The 22,129-nt window shown below is 35.7% G+C and overlaps 3 protein-coding genes across 7 annotated transcripts in view; 1 reads left to right on the top strand and 2 right to left on the bottom strand.

The window, feature by feature from the left end:
- Positions 1-937, bottom strand: part of nos1apb (nitric oxide synthase 1 (neuronal) adaptor protein b) — a 32,812-nt gene extending 31,875 nt beyond the window's left edge. For both annotated transcript variants that reach the window (XM_087240429.1, XM_087240428.1), the window contains exons 1-2: positions 527-937; positions 135-206 (exon numbers count right to left, since the gene is read on the bottom strand). In XM_087240429.1, the coding sequence (XP_087096555.1) occupies positions 135-206; positions 527-631 (177 nt within the window). In that variant the 5' untranslated portion in view covers positions 632-937. The remainder of the gene's footprint in view (positions 1-134; positions 207-526) is intronic.
- Positions 1-22,129, top strand: part of LOC147846195 (uncharacterized) — a 1,020,765-nt gene that overhangs the window by 366,502 nt on the left and 632,134 nt on the right. The gene's annotated exons all lie outside the window — the stretch shown is intronic.
- apoltp (apolipoprotein lipid transfer particle homolog) overlaps positions 1-22,129 on the bottom strand; it is a 597,023-nt gene that overhangs the window by 487,192 nt on the left and 87,702 nt on the right. The window lies entirely within an intron of this gene.

Below are 22,129 nucleotides of genomic sequence, written 5' to 3'. Positions count from 1 at the left end.
TAAAATGTTCGTAAATTGACCAGTAATTACCAATTTAGTATTTGTAAAACTTGTATATAAGTCATTTGCTATTGACACGTCATTCAGATCTTCTGTCTGCATCCATTCCATTTGTCAAAATTATAAACCCTTACCCGTATACGTCTCATGGCAGCCAATATTTCAATCCTGCTTTTGGGTCGCACAATATCCAGGCTCCCAATGAACTGTGACGGAAAAGGTTGAAAAAATAACATATAATAAACTGTGTCAAAAATACATAAATAAATAATAATATCCAATAAATTGCATCCATGCCAGTGCAACAGGTTCAACTAGTTGTCACTAAATGATAGACCTTATATTACAGATAATACATATTAATATATGAATTGCCATATGCCAATGTGTTATAACAATCCCTTCCACATGATAATTACATATTAATTCAGTAGTTGCACACTCAGTACTCATAAGGTAATTACATGTTAGCTCAAATGTAAAGCTTGAACGTTTAATGAACAGAAGAATTTATGTTTCTGTTTACCTTCACCTCGAATGTGAGCCCATGCTGGAACTGCCCTTCATTATCAGCAGGAATCCTCTGATCCATTGAGTCATCAACCAGATTGTATTTACACTTCTCCAGCATTGTTATAATATGGAAATGTCGTCCGAACCTTTATTTGCTCAAAACATGCTGAAGTGACTGCACTGATTTCTGAAGGTTTTCTCAATGAAAGATGACGGCGGTCCCCACAATCTCCAAAGGCAAATACAGAGGTTTTCCTCCGCAGAGGATTCAGCATCATTTAGGCTAAATATAATCCCAGGCTTTGTTTCATAGGAAAGCAGGAGCTTCAGAAGCCGTCTGAGGTGTGCTAGGAGGACGCAAAGTCTGGGTTTCCAGCATGATGATAAATATCCCACCTGCCCCCGTTGGCGCAAACGATCCCTTGTCGTGAATTTATGAGTCTACTATGGAGAGGGCTTGTCTATTAATATTCATAAGACAAGCGTTCGCCGTTGGAATGCTAGCAAGCAGTGTAGCGCTGAGTAATATTCATGAGGGTGTCTTCGTGAGATTTGAAATATTCATTGGCTAACCTTCAGCCCAGTAGAATTCGTAATATCTCGTCCATGATTTTAGAAAGCGTGTACTGTATGTGTGTGAACACTTTCTGTTAGGCTGTGAATTATTGATGTTTTGGAAATAAATGCTGACATCTTGTGGTGAAAGTCAAAACGCGCCTGACGGTGACCGTAAAAGAGTTAAATCACACAAAAAAATGAGTATTTACTCCCCTATTTATCTCGAGTGACAGCAAACCGTTTTTGGTTTCTCTACTGTTAAACAGAACACAAAATAAAATATTTTGAAGAAAACTGAAAACCATAGCCATTTTGAAGATATGTCCGTTTGAATTATGGTTGTCTGCTCTATTTTTCCAATTGAAAACCTTAGATGAACATGATAATTAGTCTTATGCCTGTTTTTTTTTTTGATGATATCCTTCAAAATCAATTGGATTTAGAGGCATAAACTATTTGTTTTACAACTTAATTTGCACATTTGTATATACAGTTGAAGTCAGATTTATTAGCCTCCCTGAATTATCAGGCCGCACATTTCTAAACATAATACTTTTAATAACTAATTTCTAATCATGGATTTATTTTATCTTTGCCATGATGACAATCATTAATATTTACAGATATTTTTCAAGACACTTCTATACAGCTTAACTAGGTTAATTAGGTTAACTACACTGTTAGACCTTACCTGGCTTTTTTACAGAAGAACACTGGCAACACTGTTGCCAGCTACTCACTGTAAAAGTTTGGTTACAGTAAGTAACTGGCAACAGTGTTGCCAGTTAATTACTGAAACTGAACCATTACAGTGAGTGGCTGGCAACAGTGTTGCCAGTTGTTTACTGTAACTGAACCATTGCAGTGAGTAGCTGGCAACAGTGTTGCCAGTTAATCACTGTAATAGAGCAGTAGTGGTAACTAACTGGAAACTGTGTACAGTTAATTACTGTACTGTAGTGTTACAACTCACAGCATTATACTGCATACACAGTAGTATGTCAAGGTATTACTAAAATTAATTAGTATTCTTATCAGTTATGAATTCTTTAAATTAATTAGGTTGTAAATTGACAAATTTATTTTATTGTTTTGGCAGCAAACAAATATAAAACAGAAAATGTATAACAAAATTAAGAAATCAGCAGATATATCATCTTACATTTTACTGAGAGCCCCAGGTCTGCACAGCAAGGCTGCAGTCAAACTAACGTTTAAGCATGCAAAATTCTGTCATATGGCTCTGCGAAAAGGAGTGGGATTAAACAAAATATTTAGAGATTGAAAAAGCAAACAACCGGTCCATATTTTTTGTTCAGAGATGTCATGGTTTGATCTTTGATTAGTCTCAAGCAATCACATGATGCAGTTCAGAGTTCTCCAAGCTTGAACTTTCCAATGCTGCAAACTGTAAAATTTGTCGCATGAGCATGCATTCCAGGTCTGCAGCATTCACATGCGTATGAATGGAAGTCTAAAGGGAGAAAAGTGCAGTGTGACTGGGACTTTAAGCTGTAACTCTAATTAAACACACCTGATAAAACTAATTAAGGCATGTTAGAAATCTACAGGTAATGTTGAAGAAGGGTGGGAACTAAACTCTGCTGCCCTGCAGTTCTCCAGGAACTTGGAGTTTGACCCCCATGGTATATAGCAGGGGTGCTTAATCCTGTTCCTGGAGATCTACGTTCCTGCAGATTTCAGTTGCTACCCATATCAAACACACCTGCCTGTAATTATCACGTGGTGTTCAAGTCCTAATTAATTGGTTTAGGTGTGTTTGATATGGATAGCAACTGAAATCTGCAGGAAGGTAGATCTCCAGGAACAGGATTAAGCACGCCTGGTATATAGCATACTTTTAAAGCAACTGCTAACATTTATCACAATCCCATATCCAATAAACACACAAACACACACCCAAAGTGCTGCAGTGAAATGTGTTACTCTCTCCTCAATGCTGACCATGCAAAAAAAAACTGAACAGCAAAAAACAAAATAATTATTTTAAATTTTAAAGTTTTAAATAATTAAAAGCTCTGTCAAATCTCAAAAAGTTTTAAATAATTATAGAAAACAAAAATGAAGTTGGCAACACCGAAAAACCAAAGGATTGAATCTTTTATTGTTATAATTATCTCATGACAACAAACTTTTTTATTGTTTCAAATATAAATTCATAGATGGAAACACAGCTCTGAAAAATATTTAGCAACAAACTCACAACCTGGGACCGGACAGGGGAGCTTTTATGTGTGTATGGCTATGTGTATCATGTTTTTGTTATTGCCTGTGATGATGTGCATATGTTACCTTACTGAGATGATGGAATTTAATTTTGGCTTAGTTGCCAGAAAGATACATACAACTGTTAGCATCTGTACATTATGGCAGTATGCAATATCCAATAAATACATATACTTAAACAAAAGTAATGTAAGAAGTTATATGAGGAGAGGCTAACTAGCTATCAATGTAGCTTTCAAGTACACAGTTCAAGATAACAACAATATAACTTAAAACACAGCCTTATTTTATAAACCCTCAAAAACATTTGAACACATTTTACTTACTCATTTAAGATTCTTATTTAAAGCCTAAAACATCAGACTCAACATCTGAATTGATGGACAGAGAATAGAGCACACTCAGCAGTAAACAAATCAAACACCTGGCTCTCTTAAAGGGCCAGCATTTTCTGAAAACTCTTTCTAACACCTTTGTGTTTAGAATAAGACGGACAGCCTGTGGCAGTGTGTGGTGATGCCTAAATCATTGTTTTTTTGCAGTTATTTACTGCACAATCTACAGAGTAACAGTGCAGTTATACTAATTAAACACACCTGATCAAACTAAATCTAAAGGTAGTGTGTTGAAGCAGGGCAGGAACTAAATTCTATAGGCTGTGGCCTTCCAGGAGTTTGACACCCCTGGTACATAGCATATTTCAAAGCAACTGCCTACATTTATCACAGTTATGCACATATCGTTTAATAAAAACAATAAAAATATACTATGATATAAACTTCATCCATAGAAAAAAATAAATAAATAAATAATCTGATTCTCATGTCGTTCCAAATCTGTAGTAAAAATAATAAAAAACACAACAAATATCATGATTTATACATTTATTTAGGAAAGCCTTTATACTGTTAATGGCACTTTTACTTGCCAGTTTTCCAGACAAATTCATTGAGTCTCTGCAAAAATGTATGTGCGTGTTGTTTAAGATATATATATTTTTTTAATAACACATTTTTACTAGTTATTTAGCAAAATACTAATATTCAGTTGAAAGTGCAATTTAAAATCTTAACTATAGGTCAAACTAGGCAATTAAATTAGATTAATTATAGAAAAAGTAAACAAAGTTGTAAAAATTATTGTGACAATTTCTTTGCTCTGTGTGAATATTTTTGCCTTTAAATGCATTTCGTCCATATCTTACACTTACCTTTTAATAAGCTCTGTGGCATTGGTTGACTCCTGATACTCAATGTTAAAAACATAAAAGGAACCAAAGAAAACACAGAAATAAAATAAATATAAAATAGCAACTTAAAGCATCAGAATAGATGGGGCAGTAATGGTTGAACAGTAATTTACCATTTATTATCACAGTAAATATCTGTAATGGTACATAGAGTAAATTACTGTAATTTATTCTTTGCACTACAGAATTTCATACAAATCCTGCTCCTTTTACTGTAAAATACTGTTTCTTTTCATTACAGCTAAACACTGACTATTTTACAGTTATTTACTGCATAATCTACAGTAAGGGTTAATAGTGTAGGCAGGTTAGGGCAATATAGGCAAGTTATTGTAACGATGGTTTGTTCTGTAGATTATCAAGAAAAAAAAATAGCTTAAAGAAGCTAATAATTTTGTCCCTAAAATGGTGTTAAAAAAATAAAAACTAATTTTATTCTAGCCGAAATAAAACAATAAGCCTTTCTCCAGAAGAAAAAATATTATCAGACATACTGTGAAAATGTCCTTGCTCTGTTAAACCTTATTTGGAAACATTTAAAAAAGTAGAAAAAAAATTGAAGGGAGCTAATAATTTAGACTTTAACTGTATATACAAATGCTATTAAACCAGACTAAAGCTAAAAAAAAATTTTATTTTACTGTTTGTGTACATTTTTTAAGCTTTTTGATTGGGTTTTATGCAATGTTTAACACCAAGTCAACTTTAATAGTCATTTAAATACCTTTACACAATGATCTGGACTACGAAACCTTGTGAGAATATTTTCTGTTCTGTGAAATTAGCTACAAAAAGAAAAAAAAAATTTCGTTGTTTGTTTTTCACATTTTCGGCCTGTATTTTATAATTGAATGATGCAACTTCTGACTAATTTTGCCAGATCGGATCACAGAGGCGACAAAACATTTTTCATTTTTTAAATACTTGCTTCATTTTAAACAAGGCTGACAGATGTCAGGTTTTCACTGGACATGGGTCGTCTTGGGACATGTTCGAAAGGGCATAGTCAATTTTAGGCATGGGTCGATAACCGTTTTCAAAGTATACCGCGGTTTGGAAAAGTCAAGGTTTTAAAACTAACACAATTTTCTGTGATACCATTCTTAAGGTATGTGTAAGATTTAATATTTACATTATTTTCCTTTTTTTGTTTGTTTTTTGACAACAGGATCTCCAGCAGAAAAGATCTCCAAGAATATCATTTTAAGTTGTAAATAAATCTGTGTTTTTGAAACAAACGAAGACAGCAGAAGTCAACGATTTATTTGAATTATTTAGCCTGACATGTTTACTGCTTTCCCAGAGATGGGTTGCGGCTGGAAGGGCATACGCTGTGTAAAAAACATGCTGGATAAGTTGGCAGTTCATTTTGGTGTGTCGACCCCGGATTAATAAAGGGATTAAGCCGAAAAGAAAATAAATGAATAAATGAATGTTTACTGCTCCAAAATATTTTAAATATTTCAAAAAAATAAAATATATTGTTTTCAAAGGGGAAAAAAGTTTTAGTTTTTTACCCAGACATTTAAAAAGAAGACATATTTTAGAGCAGTATTTACAATACCGTAATACTGTGAAACCGTGATATTTATTTATCCAAGGTTATCATTCCATCAGAATCTTATACCGGCCCATGCCTAGTCCAATGCATTGGTTGATATCATGCAATTTCATTTCACTGTCCATCAAGAACATTGTTTGTTTTGTCAAATTTTCAACATGGTTCAACAATGCTCATGTGTCATAAGCGCTACATTTTTTCATGAACCATTTTAAGGTCAAAATTACTAGCCCCTTTAAGCAAATGTTTTTTTACGATAGTCTACAGAACCAAGTTAAGCCTTTAAATGTCACTTTAAGCTGTATAGAAGTGTCTTGTAAAAAAATTTCTTGTAAACTATTATTTACTGTCATCAAGGCAAAGGTAAAATAAATTGGTTATTAGAAATAAGTTATTAGCACTAATATGCTTAGAAATGTGTTGAAAAAACAGAAATTGGGGAAAAAACAGGGGGGCTAATAATTCAGGAGGGCTCATAATTCTGACTTCAATTGTATACGTGACGCAGTGGCGCAGTAGGTAGTGCTGTCGCCTCACAGTAAGAAAGTTGCTGGTTCAAGCCTCTGCTGGGTCAGTTGGCGTTCCTGTATGGAGTTTGCATGTTCTCCCTGTGTTTGCGTGGGTTTCCTCCGGGTGCTCCGGTTTCCCCCACTGTCCAAAGACATGCGGTACAGGTGAATTGGGTAGGCAAAATTGTCCGTAGTGTATGAGTGTGAATGAGTGTGTGTAGATGTTTCCCAGAGATGGGTTGCGACTGGAAGGGCATATATATATATATATATATATATATATATATATATATATATATATATATATATATATATATATATATAGAGAGAGAGAGAGAGAGAGAGAGAGAGAGAGAGAGAGAGAGAGAGAGAGAGAGAGAGAAAGAGAGAGTATATTACCACTTTAATTACAGTTAAAAACATCTTTTTATGCACTTTTAGCTTTACAAGTTAAATACACTTATGGATTATTACAATTTTTACAATAATATATTCCCAGGTAATAAAACAATGCACTAAAATACATTTTTAAGTCCACTAAAAATGTGGACTTTATGTTTTTTAAGTCCATCATAATGGACTTAACATGCTCTATTTTTGGCGACTCATTTTGTACTTAATGTACGAAAAGTTAGTTAAAATTATGAGTTTCTCTCTTCTCTTGAACATAACATAATTTGAAGAAAACTGAAAACCATCATCATTCCAAAGTATTTTTTCCCTTACTGAATGGGGGAAGGATACTGGCACAAAGGATACTGAACTATCTTTTGTGCCAGTGCACACACAAATGAAAATTATGCTGATTTACTCACCCGTTGTCATTCATAACATTATTTATTTTTGCTAAAACTGTTGTTTTTGTGATTCATAAAATGAAAGTATATAACTTACCAGCTTATCGAGGAAAGATACGAACAAGCATGAATGTTGTCAAGATTCTTGTCCTGGAAATCCTGGTTTAGTTTGGCCAACAACAAGCACCTTTTGTTTCTCACTGTTTTATTTCCACAGTATTCTGATTGATGTATTATTCTGTAGCTTGTGGCAGTCTGCAGTACACTAAAAATGAATTTTTAGTAAAAATTAATCTATGGGAAAGACCGTTACTGTTCAGCGTTTCCTCTGCGTCACCTCTCGGTCCCAGTCATTCCCCTCGCTGGCCAGCAGAGGTCACCATCCCCGGACTTCAAACCATTACGTCATCCATTTACACTGATAGCCTACACACCTGAAGCGCATCCAGATAATCACCCACGCTCACGCTTATAAGCAGCTCACATGCACTCAATCATTGCGAAGTCTTGTGCTGCCCTGGTTAACACTATTGAGCTGTTCTCTACATTGCCTGCTTTCACGGTGCTTACTTTGTCTTGTTCTCTGACCTCGTCCTGCCAGCTGCCTGCCTTGTACCTCAGCCTGATTACCGACTCTGATCCTAGCTGCCTGCCTTGAACTCTAGCCTGGATACAGACCTTGATATTCGCCGCCTGCCTCCATGCCTGAACATTCATACTGTGATTACCTGCCGTTACTCCTTCAACGTAACACTATTGTGTTTGATGTGAGTTTGCACACTGCAAAAAATGCTTTTCTTGCTTAGATTTTTTGTCTTGTTTCTAGTCTAAATATCTAAAATTTCTCATATCAAGAAGCATTTTTTAGAAAAGCAAAATATATTGCCTTGTTTTGAGAAATAATATGCCAATATTAAGTCATTTTTTCCTTAAAACAAGCAAAATAATCTGCCAATGGGGTGAGCAAATTAATCTTGTTTTTTCTTTTGACCTAAGATTATTTTGCTTACCCCATTGGCAGATTATTTTGCTTGATCTAAGGAAAAACTGACTTAATATTGGCATAATATTTCTCAAAACAAGACAATATGTTTTGCTTGTTTAGAAAATTCTTCTTGATTTAGGAATTTTTAGATATTTGGACTAAAAACAGGACAAAAGATCTAAGTAAGAAAATAATTTTTGCAGTGCACACGCATTACATCTGTGTGCTTGTGTTTTATTAAACTGTTTAATAAATTTACTGCATATGGATCCCTCTGTGTCACCCCTTTCGTTACACTCTGCTCTTCTATCGGCTCTCCGGCTCCCCCTAATTCTGACAAGATTGTTGTACAGTTACTGTAGATCATTCAACATGTAAATCTTATTAACTTTTTTTAAATTTATATTTTACTGAAGGTGTTTTGCTAAAAATCACATGCTGTACAAGATGTATCACTATCTTTCTGAATGGGGGGGGAAAAATTTATCCGTTAATATGGTGAACAAAGCCCTATTTACTACTTCAGGAGCCAATCATCGATCGTTTTGTTGAATAAATCCCGCCTTCTAGTACAATAGCCAAACATTTATCGCTATAGATCGACGATACTCCGGGCATAGGGATCAGATGTAAGTTTCTGCAGATTTTGTGTGATTTTTGGATGTTTAAAAATGAAACAAAACATACACTTGTTGTTTTAATTTTATTAGGTATTCCTAAAAAGAAAATCAATCGTAAGCTTGGCATGCAGTTGTGGAGAATTTTGATATTTCCCCATTCAGACCGAATGCTACCTGTGTTAAAATGGCCGCCGAGTGTTAGGACTACCTTTAAGAAATTAAATGACGCAGAATCCCTTTTGCTACGTGAACATTCTAAACATTCCTAAAAAAGAACTAATGTGAATGACATGTGCAGCAGACCACAGATTTACTGTGAATGTTCGGTTTAGGGTGTGGCAGTCAGAGGTCGATGTTAGTAAAGTACACTTAATAGGAAATTTAATAAGCCATGTTAATAATTATCGCTAACTTCCGACTGCAACATATCTCATCCAGCAACAACCGGATTCATGTGGTGCGGACCAAGAAATGAAGGCAGGTCAAAGGCAGGTGTCCATGGAGAACTTGTGTTCAGCCATCAGCAGCTTTCATAGTAAGAAAAACGTTTCTTTTGACCAGAGCACAATAATTAGATTGCAGTTTTAAGGAGATAGTTCACCCTAAAATTAAGTTTTACTCATAAGGCCCATTTACTCATCCTCAAGTGCTTCCAAACCTTGATGGATTTGTTTACTTTTTATTAAACACAAAATACATTACTTTGAAGAGAGCTGAAAACATGACTGTTGTTATACACGTCTATTGGCAGGAAAAACAAATACTATGGAATAATTGCTGGTTTTAGCTTTTTAAAAATATTATTTGTGTTCAACATGCTTGGAACAAGTAAAGGGTATGTAAAAGGTGACAGAATTTTTTATTTTGGGGTGAACTATCACTTTACTGTATAGTCAGTTGGTTTATATTGTGGGGTTGTCAATTTCTGGTTTATATTTTGTGATTGAAACTTAAGTTAATGAGCAATTCCGTGCAAATGTCAACCTTGCCATGAAAAAAAATAAGTACTGAAATAGTTTCTGGGTTTTTTTGTGTAAACAAGTATTTTACAGTACTTAAGAAATACTCAAAAATGCATCTGTCAATTTTTTTAAACTATTCTGTTTGATTTACTAAAGTTACACAAGTGGGAATTTTACATCAGTCACATCCATAACAACACTTTTTCCTCATAAATGGGAAAATATGAAATAAAATCAATCATTTTTGTTCAAAGGGTCACGAAACACCAAAACACATTTTTTGAGCTGTTGACAGTCGTATATGTGTCCCACACTGCTAAAAACACTATTAGGACACCTATAGTTCACTAAAAAGTGTAAATTGGTTGTTTTTGCGTTATTTCAAGCAGATTCGTACTTCCGGTTTAAAACTAATTTTTGAAGCTGCATCACGGCCATGAGATAATAGCGTGTATTCCAGCATGTAGACTAGACGTCTGTGCCAGAGTGTGTCTTATTACGTCTTACAGTGTGCTGCATTAATGCATGAGTAAAGTTTGGTTCAAACCAATCAGCGCACTCTATTGTGCAACTTCATTAATATTCATTACTGTCACAGTGTTTAGACGACAGAGACGCCACGTTGTGTTGGCAAAACAAGCGTGAAGTGTTGCTTTTATAGTTTGCTGCAGTTAAGTTTTGTTTTCATTTTCTCTCTGTGAGAGCGCAGCTGGAGTCACGTGTGGATTAACAGTGTGCGCGACAACAATAACTTGCGTGTCTAAGGAGGATTATTGTTTACCTGAGAGCTGTTCTCATCTGCAAACGCTGAGATCCGGAATCGCTTGTAGTCTCCTCTTAATAAAGACGTGGCTCTAGTTGCTGGTGATTGTCCTGTCTCTACAGATTTGGTGAGCGACCAGTGCTCTTTGTTTATTCAGTTTGTTCGTATGGAACAAACTATTGCGCCGAGTGTAAACATGTTAGCACTACAACCAAACTTTAACCTTGTGTTGGATTTTCACCGCATTTTGTGACCGGAATAACACACGCGGCTTTCTGACGCTACCTGCCGTGTGCATCTAAGTTTCCGGGTAATGCTGAGGTTTTTTTTTCTCTCATTCGCCGTGCGGTATCAAACATTGCATGAAAAATACACGTTTACAGCAGTTCCTCGAATCAAATATCTCATGAATGAAAGAGCCAAACTGCAGTTAAAGTCCACCATTTAATAATTTGGCAAATAATTCGACCACAGATATCCATGTAAACACAGTCACTTTGTCCCCTGTGTGTGTGTATTTTGACTCTGAAACTCAGCGCGGCCAAATAGACACTCCCACACCAAGCCGCTTTTCTTCCTCCGACACTCCCCCCTAAACAAAGCTGGACACGCCCACTTTTCTGACTTTTTCCAAAGTAGAGGTGTAAAAACACCCTGCTGAAACGAGGGGGTTTCATGGCCCTTTAATAGAGAACCGACTCATATCATTTTGATTACTATTGTTTCTTTTAGTTTGTGCAGTTTAATTCACTTCATTTCTTCAAAGTATGTTGTATACTGTAAACCTGCAGACTGTTTTTGTCACATCCATAACGCATTATTTTCCTCATTTAAAGTACAAAACATGTTTACAGATTGATATTTTTCTGATCCCTTAACTCTGTGGTCAGTTGTTCTGGAAAATATAAACAAAAGTTTCAATACAATGAGACTTTCTATGTGAATTTACAGGTAGGTTTTGAGTTTTTACTGCACATGTGACATCCATAATGCTGGAATTGCTCTAATATATAGTGAATTATTACAGATTGCTACATTCTTTGCTTCAGACTGCTGAATTGTAGGTTTTGTCACATTTAAGATTTATTTATTTTAGCTTTGTCGTCTTCAGGACCTTTTAATTCAACACATCATTTGTAGCCTACGTTGAATAATGTTTTTTGTTGTATTATGTTGACAGAATTGATTGCTTGCTGGTTATTGTTGCTTATATGGTATAAATATATTATTATATTCCTTAAGATTTACATTGGAAAATGAGTATTGTTATATTGTCAGTTGCAAACAAATACAGTTTTAAAAATCAAAATTATTCAACCCATATCTATAAACTGATACTTCATTTAGTTAAAGTAGAAGTGAAGCAGTCAGTGAGGTTTCCATTATTTTGAGAGATATGCTCCTGGATGAGAGTTTGACTGTAGTGCTAAATTTAGATTAATCAATTCATGGTGCATGTTTTTGGAACGGACTGGCCATCTGGCAGTTCTGGCAAATGCCAGAAGGGCCGGACCATTTTTTAAATGTGGGCCGGTCACCAATTTTATTTTATTTATTTTTTCATATGTATGGTTTTTTAAATGTAGGCAGCTTTTATCTCGTGCGAGATGTGAATATTTTGATGATGATGGTGATAATAGTAAGAATAATAATAAATGTTAAGCATTGGCCCAATCAGCAACAACCGCCTGGTTTCAAGATGGGCCGACCCAATCTGAGGTTACGCAGACGTAATCAAAATCTGGCAAGAATGTCAAACAAACAGTAAGTCCAACACAAGCTAATTGTCAGCGATGGACCATAAAAAGGGGAAGGCAGTCAAGTCAGACATTGCCAAATACATAAAATTTACTGAACTAGTCTCGAAAGGGGGCAGTGCAGTGGCGCAGTAGGTAGTGCTGTCACCTCACAGCAAGAAAGTCGCTGGTTTGAGCCCCATCTGGGTCAGTTGGTGTTTCTGTGTGGAGTTTGCATGTTCACGTGGGTTTCCTTCTGTTTTCCTTCAAGTCCAAACACATGCTGTAGGCGAATTGGGTAGGCCAATTGGGAATTGGGTAACCCAGTAATGGGTTGCAGCTTTGAGGGCATCCACTGTGTAAAACATATGCTGGATAAGTTGGCGATTCCCAGGTTAATAAAGGGACTAAGCCGAAAAGAAATTAAATAAAATGATTGCATATATAAATGGGTTGTTTTTGTTCCAGTCATACACATTAAATGTTTAAATATCTCTTAAATAGGTACTGCTCATATAATTTTACCATCTGTACACCAATATAAGTAGTGAATGTGCATGTCCTTGGGTGGGGCTGTGTCGGTGTGGTAATGTGGGCTGGTGTGGTTGCAGTGACAGGGCTGATTTTTAGTCCCAGTCCGCCCCTGTTTTGGAATGTGGGAGGATAAGTTACCTCTCTTTCAGAAACAGGCTTGACTTACCCTGCTTTCTCGAGTTTTACAAACCTGCCAGTTTAAAACAGAAAACCCAGAGTTTCTCTTGTTTCAGGGTTAAAATACTCTGAGTTTCCACTTAACCTCCTTTCTGAAACAGGCCCCAGTTGGTTCAAAGCATATAAATGCGAGTGTGTGCTAGCTTCTGGAGGACGGTGTGGCTACTGGCCGTCCTCGTGTCAAGACCTCTTTATTTCGACAACCTTATGGTTTTGTTTGGCATTGTTTATATGTGTAGTTAAAGTAAGTTATTTTCTTTTTTATTCCCTAGACGTTTGTTGTTCCTTGATTTGTTGTTCTATTTAGTGTTATGTATAATAAATAAGTTGCATATATATTATTTTGCTGTCTGAGCTCTTTTATGTTGCTGTCATGTCTGCTGTACTGCCATCTTGTGGTTTTCTGGACACTAGTTATGTTTTGGTTTGTTCCTTGCTTTTGTAGTTCACGTGATCACTAATTGTTTCCAGCTGTCTGTCATTGTCTAATTATTGTTGTCTTTATAAGCCTTATGTTGTGTTTAGTTTGCCTAACTAGACAGGACATTATAATAGAAATTCTTCAATTATTACAAAATTTAGAACAGAAAAACAAAATAGTTGAGTTTGTATGGGTACCAGCACATTCAGGAGTTGAGGGCAATGAAGCAGCAGATAGATTAGCAAAAACAGTAATGGCAAAAGAGAGGATAGAAATGAAAATCAGGTATAGTAGGGCTGAACTTAAATCAGTAATTAAAAAGGGAATACACAAAAAGTGGCAAATAAGTTGGGACGATGAACAAAAAGGCAGACATTTATATGCAATACAACCAAAGGTAGGACAGATTTTGAAATCATGGGGGAGCAGGAAGGAGGATTGTATTCTTTCAAGAATAAGGATAGGACATACAGGGCTGAACGCTACATTACACATGATAGGAAAACATCCAACAGGGTTGTGTGATGGATGCGGAGAAAGAGAGACAGTAGAACATGTAATCATTAGTTGCAATAAATACACAGAGGAAAGAAATATGTTAATTAATGACCTACAGATAAATGATGAACAAATAACACAGAGTTTTTATATCAGGAAGGAAAGAAATGGTTGATTCAATTCTTAAAAAGAACTCAGTTAATACATAGGATATAGAATGTCTAAATATATTTATTTAATTAACTTAATTATTATTTTATTTATAACAATATTAAGCTTTCTCCTCTCTTCTACTATGTTTTCTATGTCTCGGCTGTGAAGGACCTGAGCTGTAGATGGAGGAGCTGAACACGCAGCAACATCGAAGGCTCGGGTTTTAAAGAGTCAAGAGGTTAAAAAAAAAAAAAAAAAAGTAATAATAAATAAATAAAAATAAGAGTCTTTGATCCATAACCCACAGTAGGTGGCGGTAATGCTCTGATAAGAATGCGAACCGCCAATAAACACCAGGAAGAAGAAGAAGAAGTTTAGTTTGCCTTTGGATTTTTGCTGTTTGCTCGTGGACCCTGTTCACCTGATTCTGGTTTGTTTTGTCCGACTCTTATCTGTACCTAGTCTTCTCACTGACTCATCGTTTTGGTTTGTTTGTTTGTTCACTTTGTTTCATGTTATAATCATATTTTTGAATTCCTGTTCTAACTTTGTTTGATACACTTTTGTTTATTGGGTTGTACTTTTGTCTCTGTTCGATTTTTGAACCTGGCCTGTCCCCTTATTTATTATTAAAACTTCTATTGCTGCACTTGGATATCTCTTGTATTTTGTAAGCTCATCGTGACAGTTGCGACTCAAACAAGGGGGCATAACAACACACACACACACACACACCTGCCACAACCTGACTGTATTGTTGTTGTTTTTGTATTGTTGTTTGTGGAGTTTTTTTTTTTTTTTTTTTTTTTTTTTTTGTAATTGTATGATCCCAATTTGTGTACATATGCATGTTCTAATTTTTTTTTTTAATATAAAATTAAATAAATACAATTAATTCACAGAATACCTAAAAATGAAATGATTTAATGACAGTAATTCTCTATGGTTACAACTGAATTAGTTATAAAATAACTTTATAAAATGATAAAACATGAAATGATAAAAACATATGATATTATTTGTACCCTGTTTAATGTCAAATAAAGTTACCTGAGAGAGGGAGACAAAGAGAGTAGACCTCAAAGAGAGGCTGATCGCAGGAGAGAAGCAGAGCAAGAAAAAAAGCCAGGGCAAAATTTACAACATATGTTGTCTTTTACTTGACCATATAACCAAAGCTCAAATACTGAGACATACAAACTGACCAATCAACACGTGACCACATTGTAAAAACCCCTAAAGTCCACATATTAACCAGGCCCAGATCTTATTAGTATCTGTTTTTGGAATATATATGGACATTCTTGGTGAAAAATACATGCTTTGACATATAAACAGAGGTATACATATGATAATTTGTCTTTTTACAGACATAAGGGTTTTAAATAGTACAACCTTATATCATCATCTTATATCGTCGGCTCCCAAGTCACTTCATCTCTTTCCAGAGATCCTCAGCCTGATCCAATGCATTGTCAATGGCTGCGGGTCTAGAACGGAACCATAATCATGTTCAAGATGCAGGGCATCCATTATGTAGAACTTGCTGTGTGTCTGCTGTTGTTTGGAATGTGAAGTGAATCTACACTTTGCTGATGCAGCATTAGTAAACACTTGAGCAACACCTACTCTACCACGTGCTAACTCGTCGTGTCTTTAACCTGCCCTTATTCTTTACGTCCTTAACCTTGTACTCTGCACATTCTTGACGTCATCGTTTTCAAAGACTATTGTTTTGGGGTGTTTACATGGACACAAGAACGGCTGCGTTTTCCAAAACGTCATTTGAAGTTTTCAGATTTATGTATTTTATGCATTACAAAGCACCATTGTGATGTAAACAAACAGGCAAATGTTTCGTGAGAAAGACTGAGAAAGACTCACATGACATTTGTATCACTATCACGTTGTCTGTCATCCTTGATATTGCAAACTTTCTAATGCACACATTATTATAGAATTTCTTATAGGGTTTAGGGGTGGGGTTAGGTGCCACGCCTCCTTTTTAAAATCATACATTTTCTTACGACTGAACTCGTACGAATTCATACGAATTAGCCACTAAACTGGCAAAACGTAAAATACTTGCGTTTTCTCATGAGATCAGGCTGAAGTAAACACACTGGCACACTGAGGTTTTACACATTAGCAACATTCGTGCCTTGGTGTTTTTGGACTTGATGTTTGTGTAGAATTCGTCGTTTGTGAAATGTGTCCGCTGTTTTTTGTAATGTGAAGTAAACCCACACTTTGCTGATGAAGTGTTAACACTTGAGCAACACCAACAGTACCATGTAATGAATTATTGTGTGTTGGTCTGCCTTTATACTTCACCTTTATAAACATGTACACTGCACGTGCATGAAGTCATCGTTTTCAAAGACTATTGTTTTGGAGAGTTTACATGGACACAAATGGCGGCGTTTTCTAAAACTTCGTTTGAAATTTGTATGCGTCACAAAACTGCTATTGTAATGTAAACACTTATGGGATATTTTCAAGAGTTCATACTTTATGATTAATTATAAGTAAGTTTGGCAAGCTGTCCCGGTAGAGAGCCCTGAGCCCAAAAGGTCCTTGAGCCCTGTGCTCCCTCCTGTTTGCAGGGCGAGTGGGCAGCTTTTAGCTCAGGAAGATCTCGACAACTCCCCCCTTGATAAGAGCTGATGGCTAAAATGATGCTATGAAGAAATATGCAACTGGATGAGAGTTTGACTGTAGTGCTGAATTTAGATTGATCAATTCACTTGTTGTGCATGTTTTTGGAATGTGGGAGGAAACCGGAGAACCAGGGGAAAACCCATGCAAGCACATGAAGAACATGCTAACTTAACACAGAAATGACTGCCGGCCTGTTAAAGGACTAGAAACGGTGATGTTTTTGCTGTGAGGCAACAGTGCTAACCACTGGGGCACTGTGCCACCCTATGAAGGGAAAGGTGGAGAAGTAGGGGCAGAAGGGGGGATTCTTCAAATCGAAGATGGCTGTAGTGAGAAACCCTGGCTCTTTATAGTGGGTTAGGACTGGCTTGATTGGTGGATCATACGTAGCTAACGCAGAATGAGCCGTGTTCAATCCATAGACTGTAAAATATATGGACGTAGTATCCGTGATCCGTAGTATCACCTATAGGTTTCTAAAGAGCGCAAAAAAGGGCAAAGAGGCGGAGAGTGGGCGGAGCTACAGACACCTGCTGGCATTTAGCTTGGACCTGGTTCAGACACACTTTACTTTGGGAGAACGCTTAATACTTTATCACCTGTGACTCGTTTGTATTCTGACCACTTGTGCTTGGTTGTATACTATATCAATAAAGTTTTTAGACTTTTAAAAACACTGCTGTAATACATGGAGCCACTAAACATTATTCTTATGAGGCTTTTCAACAGGAGGAAAACGCGAATTACTTCCAAACACTTCAGATATAGTCTGTGTTAGTTAATGTAAGACTATTGATGACATCCAGCATAACACTGTATGACAACGCTTCAGATGACTGTTCTAGAGCCTACAGCTAATCAATTCGTCAGATTCAGGAGTGCATTACAGCTCATAAATATAAACGATAAATGATCTCAAATAAAACAAATACATGTATAGACATGGTATATAAGTATATAACTCTACTCGCATGGGAAACGGAGGCCACGTGAATGGTTTGTGAGCACAATTAAGTGCACTCAGCATGCCATGCCATCTAATAATTGTAGGAAACAAGTCCAAAAGGCAACTGACTGTGTAAAGCCACATAAAACAACACAGAAATACGATAAATGTGTCGAGTTCAGTGGCTAATCTGCAGGATTCAGCTGAGGTGACGTGACAGCAACCAACGAGACCTAGCTGTCACTCAAGTGGCCACGCCCTTAATTATGCAAACTTAATATAACTTAATATAAATGAAACGGATGAGTTATAAAAAAATTCACCCCCCTCACAGTTGTCATGAAGGGTAATATTAGCTGTATTAACCAAAATCTTTTTTTGTACCAGGCTGTAAACACCTTTTTTTGCCATTCTAACAGTGGGCTCAATTGAAATTTGCTTTATTTTGGAGCCAGGAGCGGCTTGGACTAGCAGAATTTTGGATGAATTGCAGTTTTAGTTAATTCCGTATTGGCTTCCTGAGGGAGAGTTGCCGCTTGGTTCAATCATAATCACATGATTCTCTCGAAATTAGTTTATAAATAAACTTCTCTTATGAGAGGCCACTTTCAATCAGCTCTAAATTATGTTTATCAGTATTTTTAATTTTTATTAGATTAGATTAGATTCAACTTTATTGTCATTACACATGTACAAGTACAATGCAACGAAATGCAGTTTAGGTTTAACCAGCAGTGCAATAGCAGCAAGTGCAGGATACAGGAATAAGTTATAAAGTGCAGTTATAGAAAACTATGGTGATATTTACAGACGGATGTACTATGAACATTATATACAGGTTTTATTTAGAGTATTTGGTTATTACTATTATTTCCCCTCCACTTTAGCTCTGCACAAGTTTGCTGCTGTCCTAAATTAGCATTTTAATAGACTGTTGCCTAAAATAACTAACACCTAGTCTGCCTCACTAATGCTGTTTCTGGCATTTCAGGTGCCATTCCCACACCTCTTCACCTTTTATAGAGACAAGTAGGACCTTAATGTTCTTTTTGCTCGTGTGACTACCTCTCTAGGTGTTGAGAGACTTGCGTCACTCCCCTGAACTTGATTTTGATTGTGACTATAAATAAGTGCACACACTGCTTGACACACTATATTTTCACTGTACAGAAACGGGTGGAGGAGATTCTGTCTCAGAACACATTGTACCTATTGAGCTTTTAAATCCTAGTACTTTAAGTGGCTGTGAAGCTTGTTGTTCCACAATTCATCTTTTGTCAATTCGACCTCAAATCAGCATGGCGACCTCCTTCTTAGCTGAGAGGAGTGAGATGTGGAGCAGGAAAACAGACACAACAAAAAGAACAAATGGTAATGTTCCCACTTAGAAACATTAGCTTGTTAACAGCAAGCGGCTAAATGAAGCCGTTCAGATGTAGTTGTTGCATTTTCAGAAAAGATGTTGAGGTCACAGCATCTGTCTGGGTAGAAAGAGTGAGTCTTTTCTGTGCTAGTAGAAGAAATTAAGCGAATGTAGGCCAAATACGGACGATGGGAATGGTTGCTGGGATTTGGCCAAGACATTATTGTTTATAAATGTAGAGCTGGTTCGCTATATACCTTTCTGTAACTTTCCTCTAAAATCAGACAGAAATGGTGGGTGAATATGGAGTGGTAACCACTGATCTACAGTTGAAGTCAGAATTATTTGCCTCCCTTAATTTATTTTTAAAAATATTTTCCAAATGATGTTTAACAGAGCAAGGAAATTTTCACAGTTTGTCTGATAATATTTTTTCTTCTGGAGAAAGTCTTATTTGTTTTATTTCGGCTAGAATAAAAGCAGTTTTGAATTTTTTTAAAAACTTAAGGTAAAAATTATTAGCCCCCTTAAGCTATATTTGTTTTCAATAGTCTACAGAACAAAACTGGAATGTTTCATAAAAGTCGTTTAGAAAAGCGGGAATTAAAGTCAAAATCTTGACTTGAATGAGCTGAACTAAACGTCCACATTTAAATTGGTTCCATAACAGCAAGTTGAATTTCATTTGATCTAACTAATCTTAGATGTAGCTCAGTTTAAGTAATCTAGATAGCTGCTAGTACATGTTTTGAAACATTTCAAGGTTGAGCAAAGATGCATCAGTTATGTTGTGTGCTACCATGGCAACTACCAGAACTGAAAGAGCTCTGAAATGAGACACAGATGTTCACAGTGAGTTAGAGTTCAAACATAATAATTTAAACATAATAATTATATATATATATATATATATATATATATATATATATATATATATATATATATATATATATATATATATATTACAAACGTTCAAATGTTGTATTTCAGAGCAAAACAAAAGCAGTGCATTGCTGTAGTAGGCTTCTTCTACAATCAGACTCATTCATATGAGATGTTTTGAACTGCCTAACAATTATTGATGCAACAATTCTAGATTTTGGTTGTACGATTATATAGTCTGAAGAATAATCATGGTTTTATGGTTATCACGTCTAATGTAAATTCAAGCTTTATATTAGGTAAACAGCTGTTTAGATTAACTGTTATTGCCGTCTGCGTTCATACAAAATCATTTTATCATTAGAAATAACAAACTTGCAAGGGGAAAAGACGTGATATGGGAACGGCCGCTGCTATAGTTTATCCGGTGTGCGTGCGTATTAGCCTCGGTGTACATACTTGGAACTTTAAACTAGTGCACAGTTGGAAACTTGACATAACTTTGTTTAACTGCATAATTTTGTTTTGTTCCGTGCAACAGAAATGCGGCTTATAGAAGCCTTTACGATTAATTAACTGTGACGAATTAAAGCGCAGTTAATTGTGAAATCAGCTAATCGTTGCATCCCTATAGACGATATCAGTGCATTGTACAAAAGGTCTTTTCTACAAACACATCCAAATGTTTTTGGCTGCCTGCGCCACTCGCTTATAGTGACTCACGCTCTGCGCAGCCTCTGATGCTCGTGCTATATTAAACAGTCACTTCATAACTATAGTGGCCTGTTTTTCAACTGAACTAAATGTATTTGTAATGTTTTGGTCAAACTGTTCAGCCCGCGGGCCACTAATTGAATAGCCCTGGTTTACAGCTTTAAATATATATATATATTTTAAATGTAGCCTACTTCTTTAAATCAGTCAGTGCTTTCTTAATATCATTTTCTTTATTAAATTTAAATTTTTAAGATTAAAAATTAAAGATAAGATTAAATTTTCTTTATTAAACTAATATTTTCTACAGGATGCTTTACTATAATATATTTGTGCATATACATTAGATTATTCAGTACCTATAAGCAAAATTTTGAAATAATCTAACAAAGCTAAACTGAGGATCACAGTCCAAAAATTAATACACCCAAGTTAATATGTTGAAGGAAATAAAAAAATAAAATCAACATAAACATTAAAAATATTTAGACTTTCTGTTGTATTATTGTTCTATTCCTAAAGATGTTTGGTGTACATTTACTATAAAGTGACTAGGTTTAAAAATATTTAGGCTAATAAAAAACACTGTTGAAATATGTAATGTTTTAAAATGATGATTAAATAACTTATGTTACAATGAACAGTGGTTTCCTTTTCACAAAGTAAGTAATACATGTACATATGTCTGTATTTTTCTTAATTAAAATATGAGCTCAAAGAGAGTGGATTTTGCAGTGTGCAATGCCTGGTGTTCAAGCAGGCACTTGAGTATGAGCAGAACTAATGTTCTCCACTGCTGTAGACATCATTAGGGCTTAAATGAGAGTGCTGTTTGTTCTGAACATGTTGAACAGTTACTGTTCTTAAAGAAAAAGTTTGATCTTGGGGAAAGACATGGTTTTGTATTCAATAAAACCAGGTCTAAGCATAAATATTTTCATCTTTACATAAAATGTGCTTGCCAAGTTATGGAAAACTAGAAAGCAATAAATCACTAAAAGATGTGTTAAATGTAATTTGCACCAAATTGAGATGTTAGCTACTATGAGTAATTAAAAGATGTGACCTTTTTAGTCAAAATTATTTTGTGTACGTCAGCATTTTCAAGCTTGTTTGACAGCTGTCCACTTCTAGCTTCAACAAGCATAGATTCAACAAGGTACTGGAAATATTCCTCAGAGTTTTTGGTCCATATTGACCACAGTTGCTGCAGATTTGTTAGCTGCACATCCATGATGTGAATCTCCCATTCCACCAAGGGAGCGGTATCCGCTGTGGTC

This window comes from Danio rerio, chromosome 2 (genome assembly GCF_052040795.2).
Source record: "Danio rerio strain M-AB ecotype USA chromosome 2, GRCz13ab, whole genome shotgun sequence".
Classification (NCBI taxonomy): Eukaryota; Metazoa; Chordata; class Actinopteri; order Cypriniformes; family Danionidae; genus Danio; species Danio rerio.
This window is presented reverse-complemented; position numbering and strand designations above follow the sequence as displayed.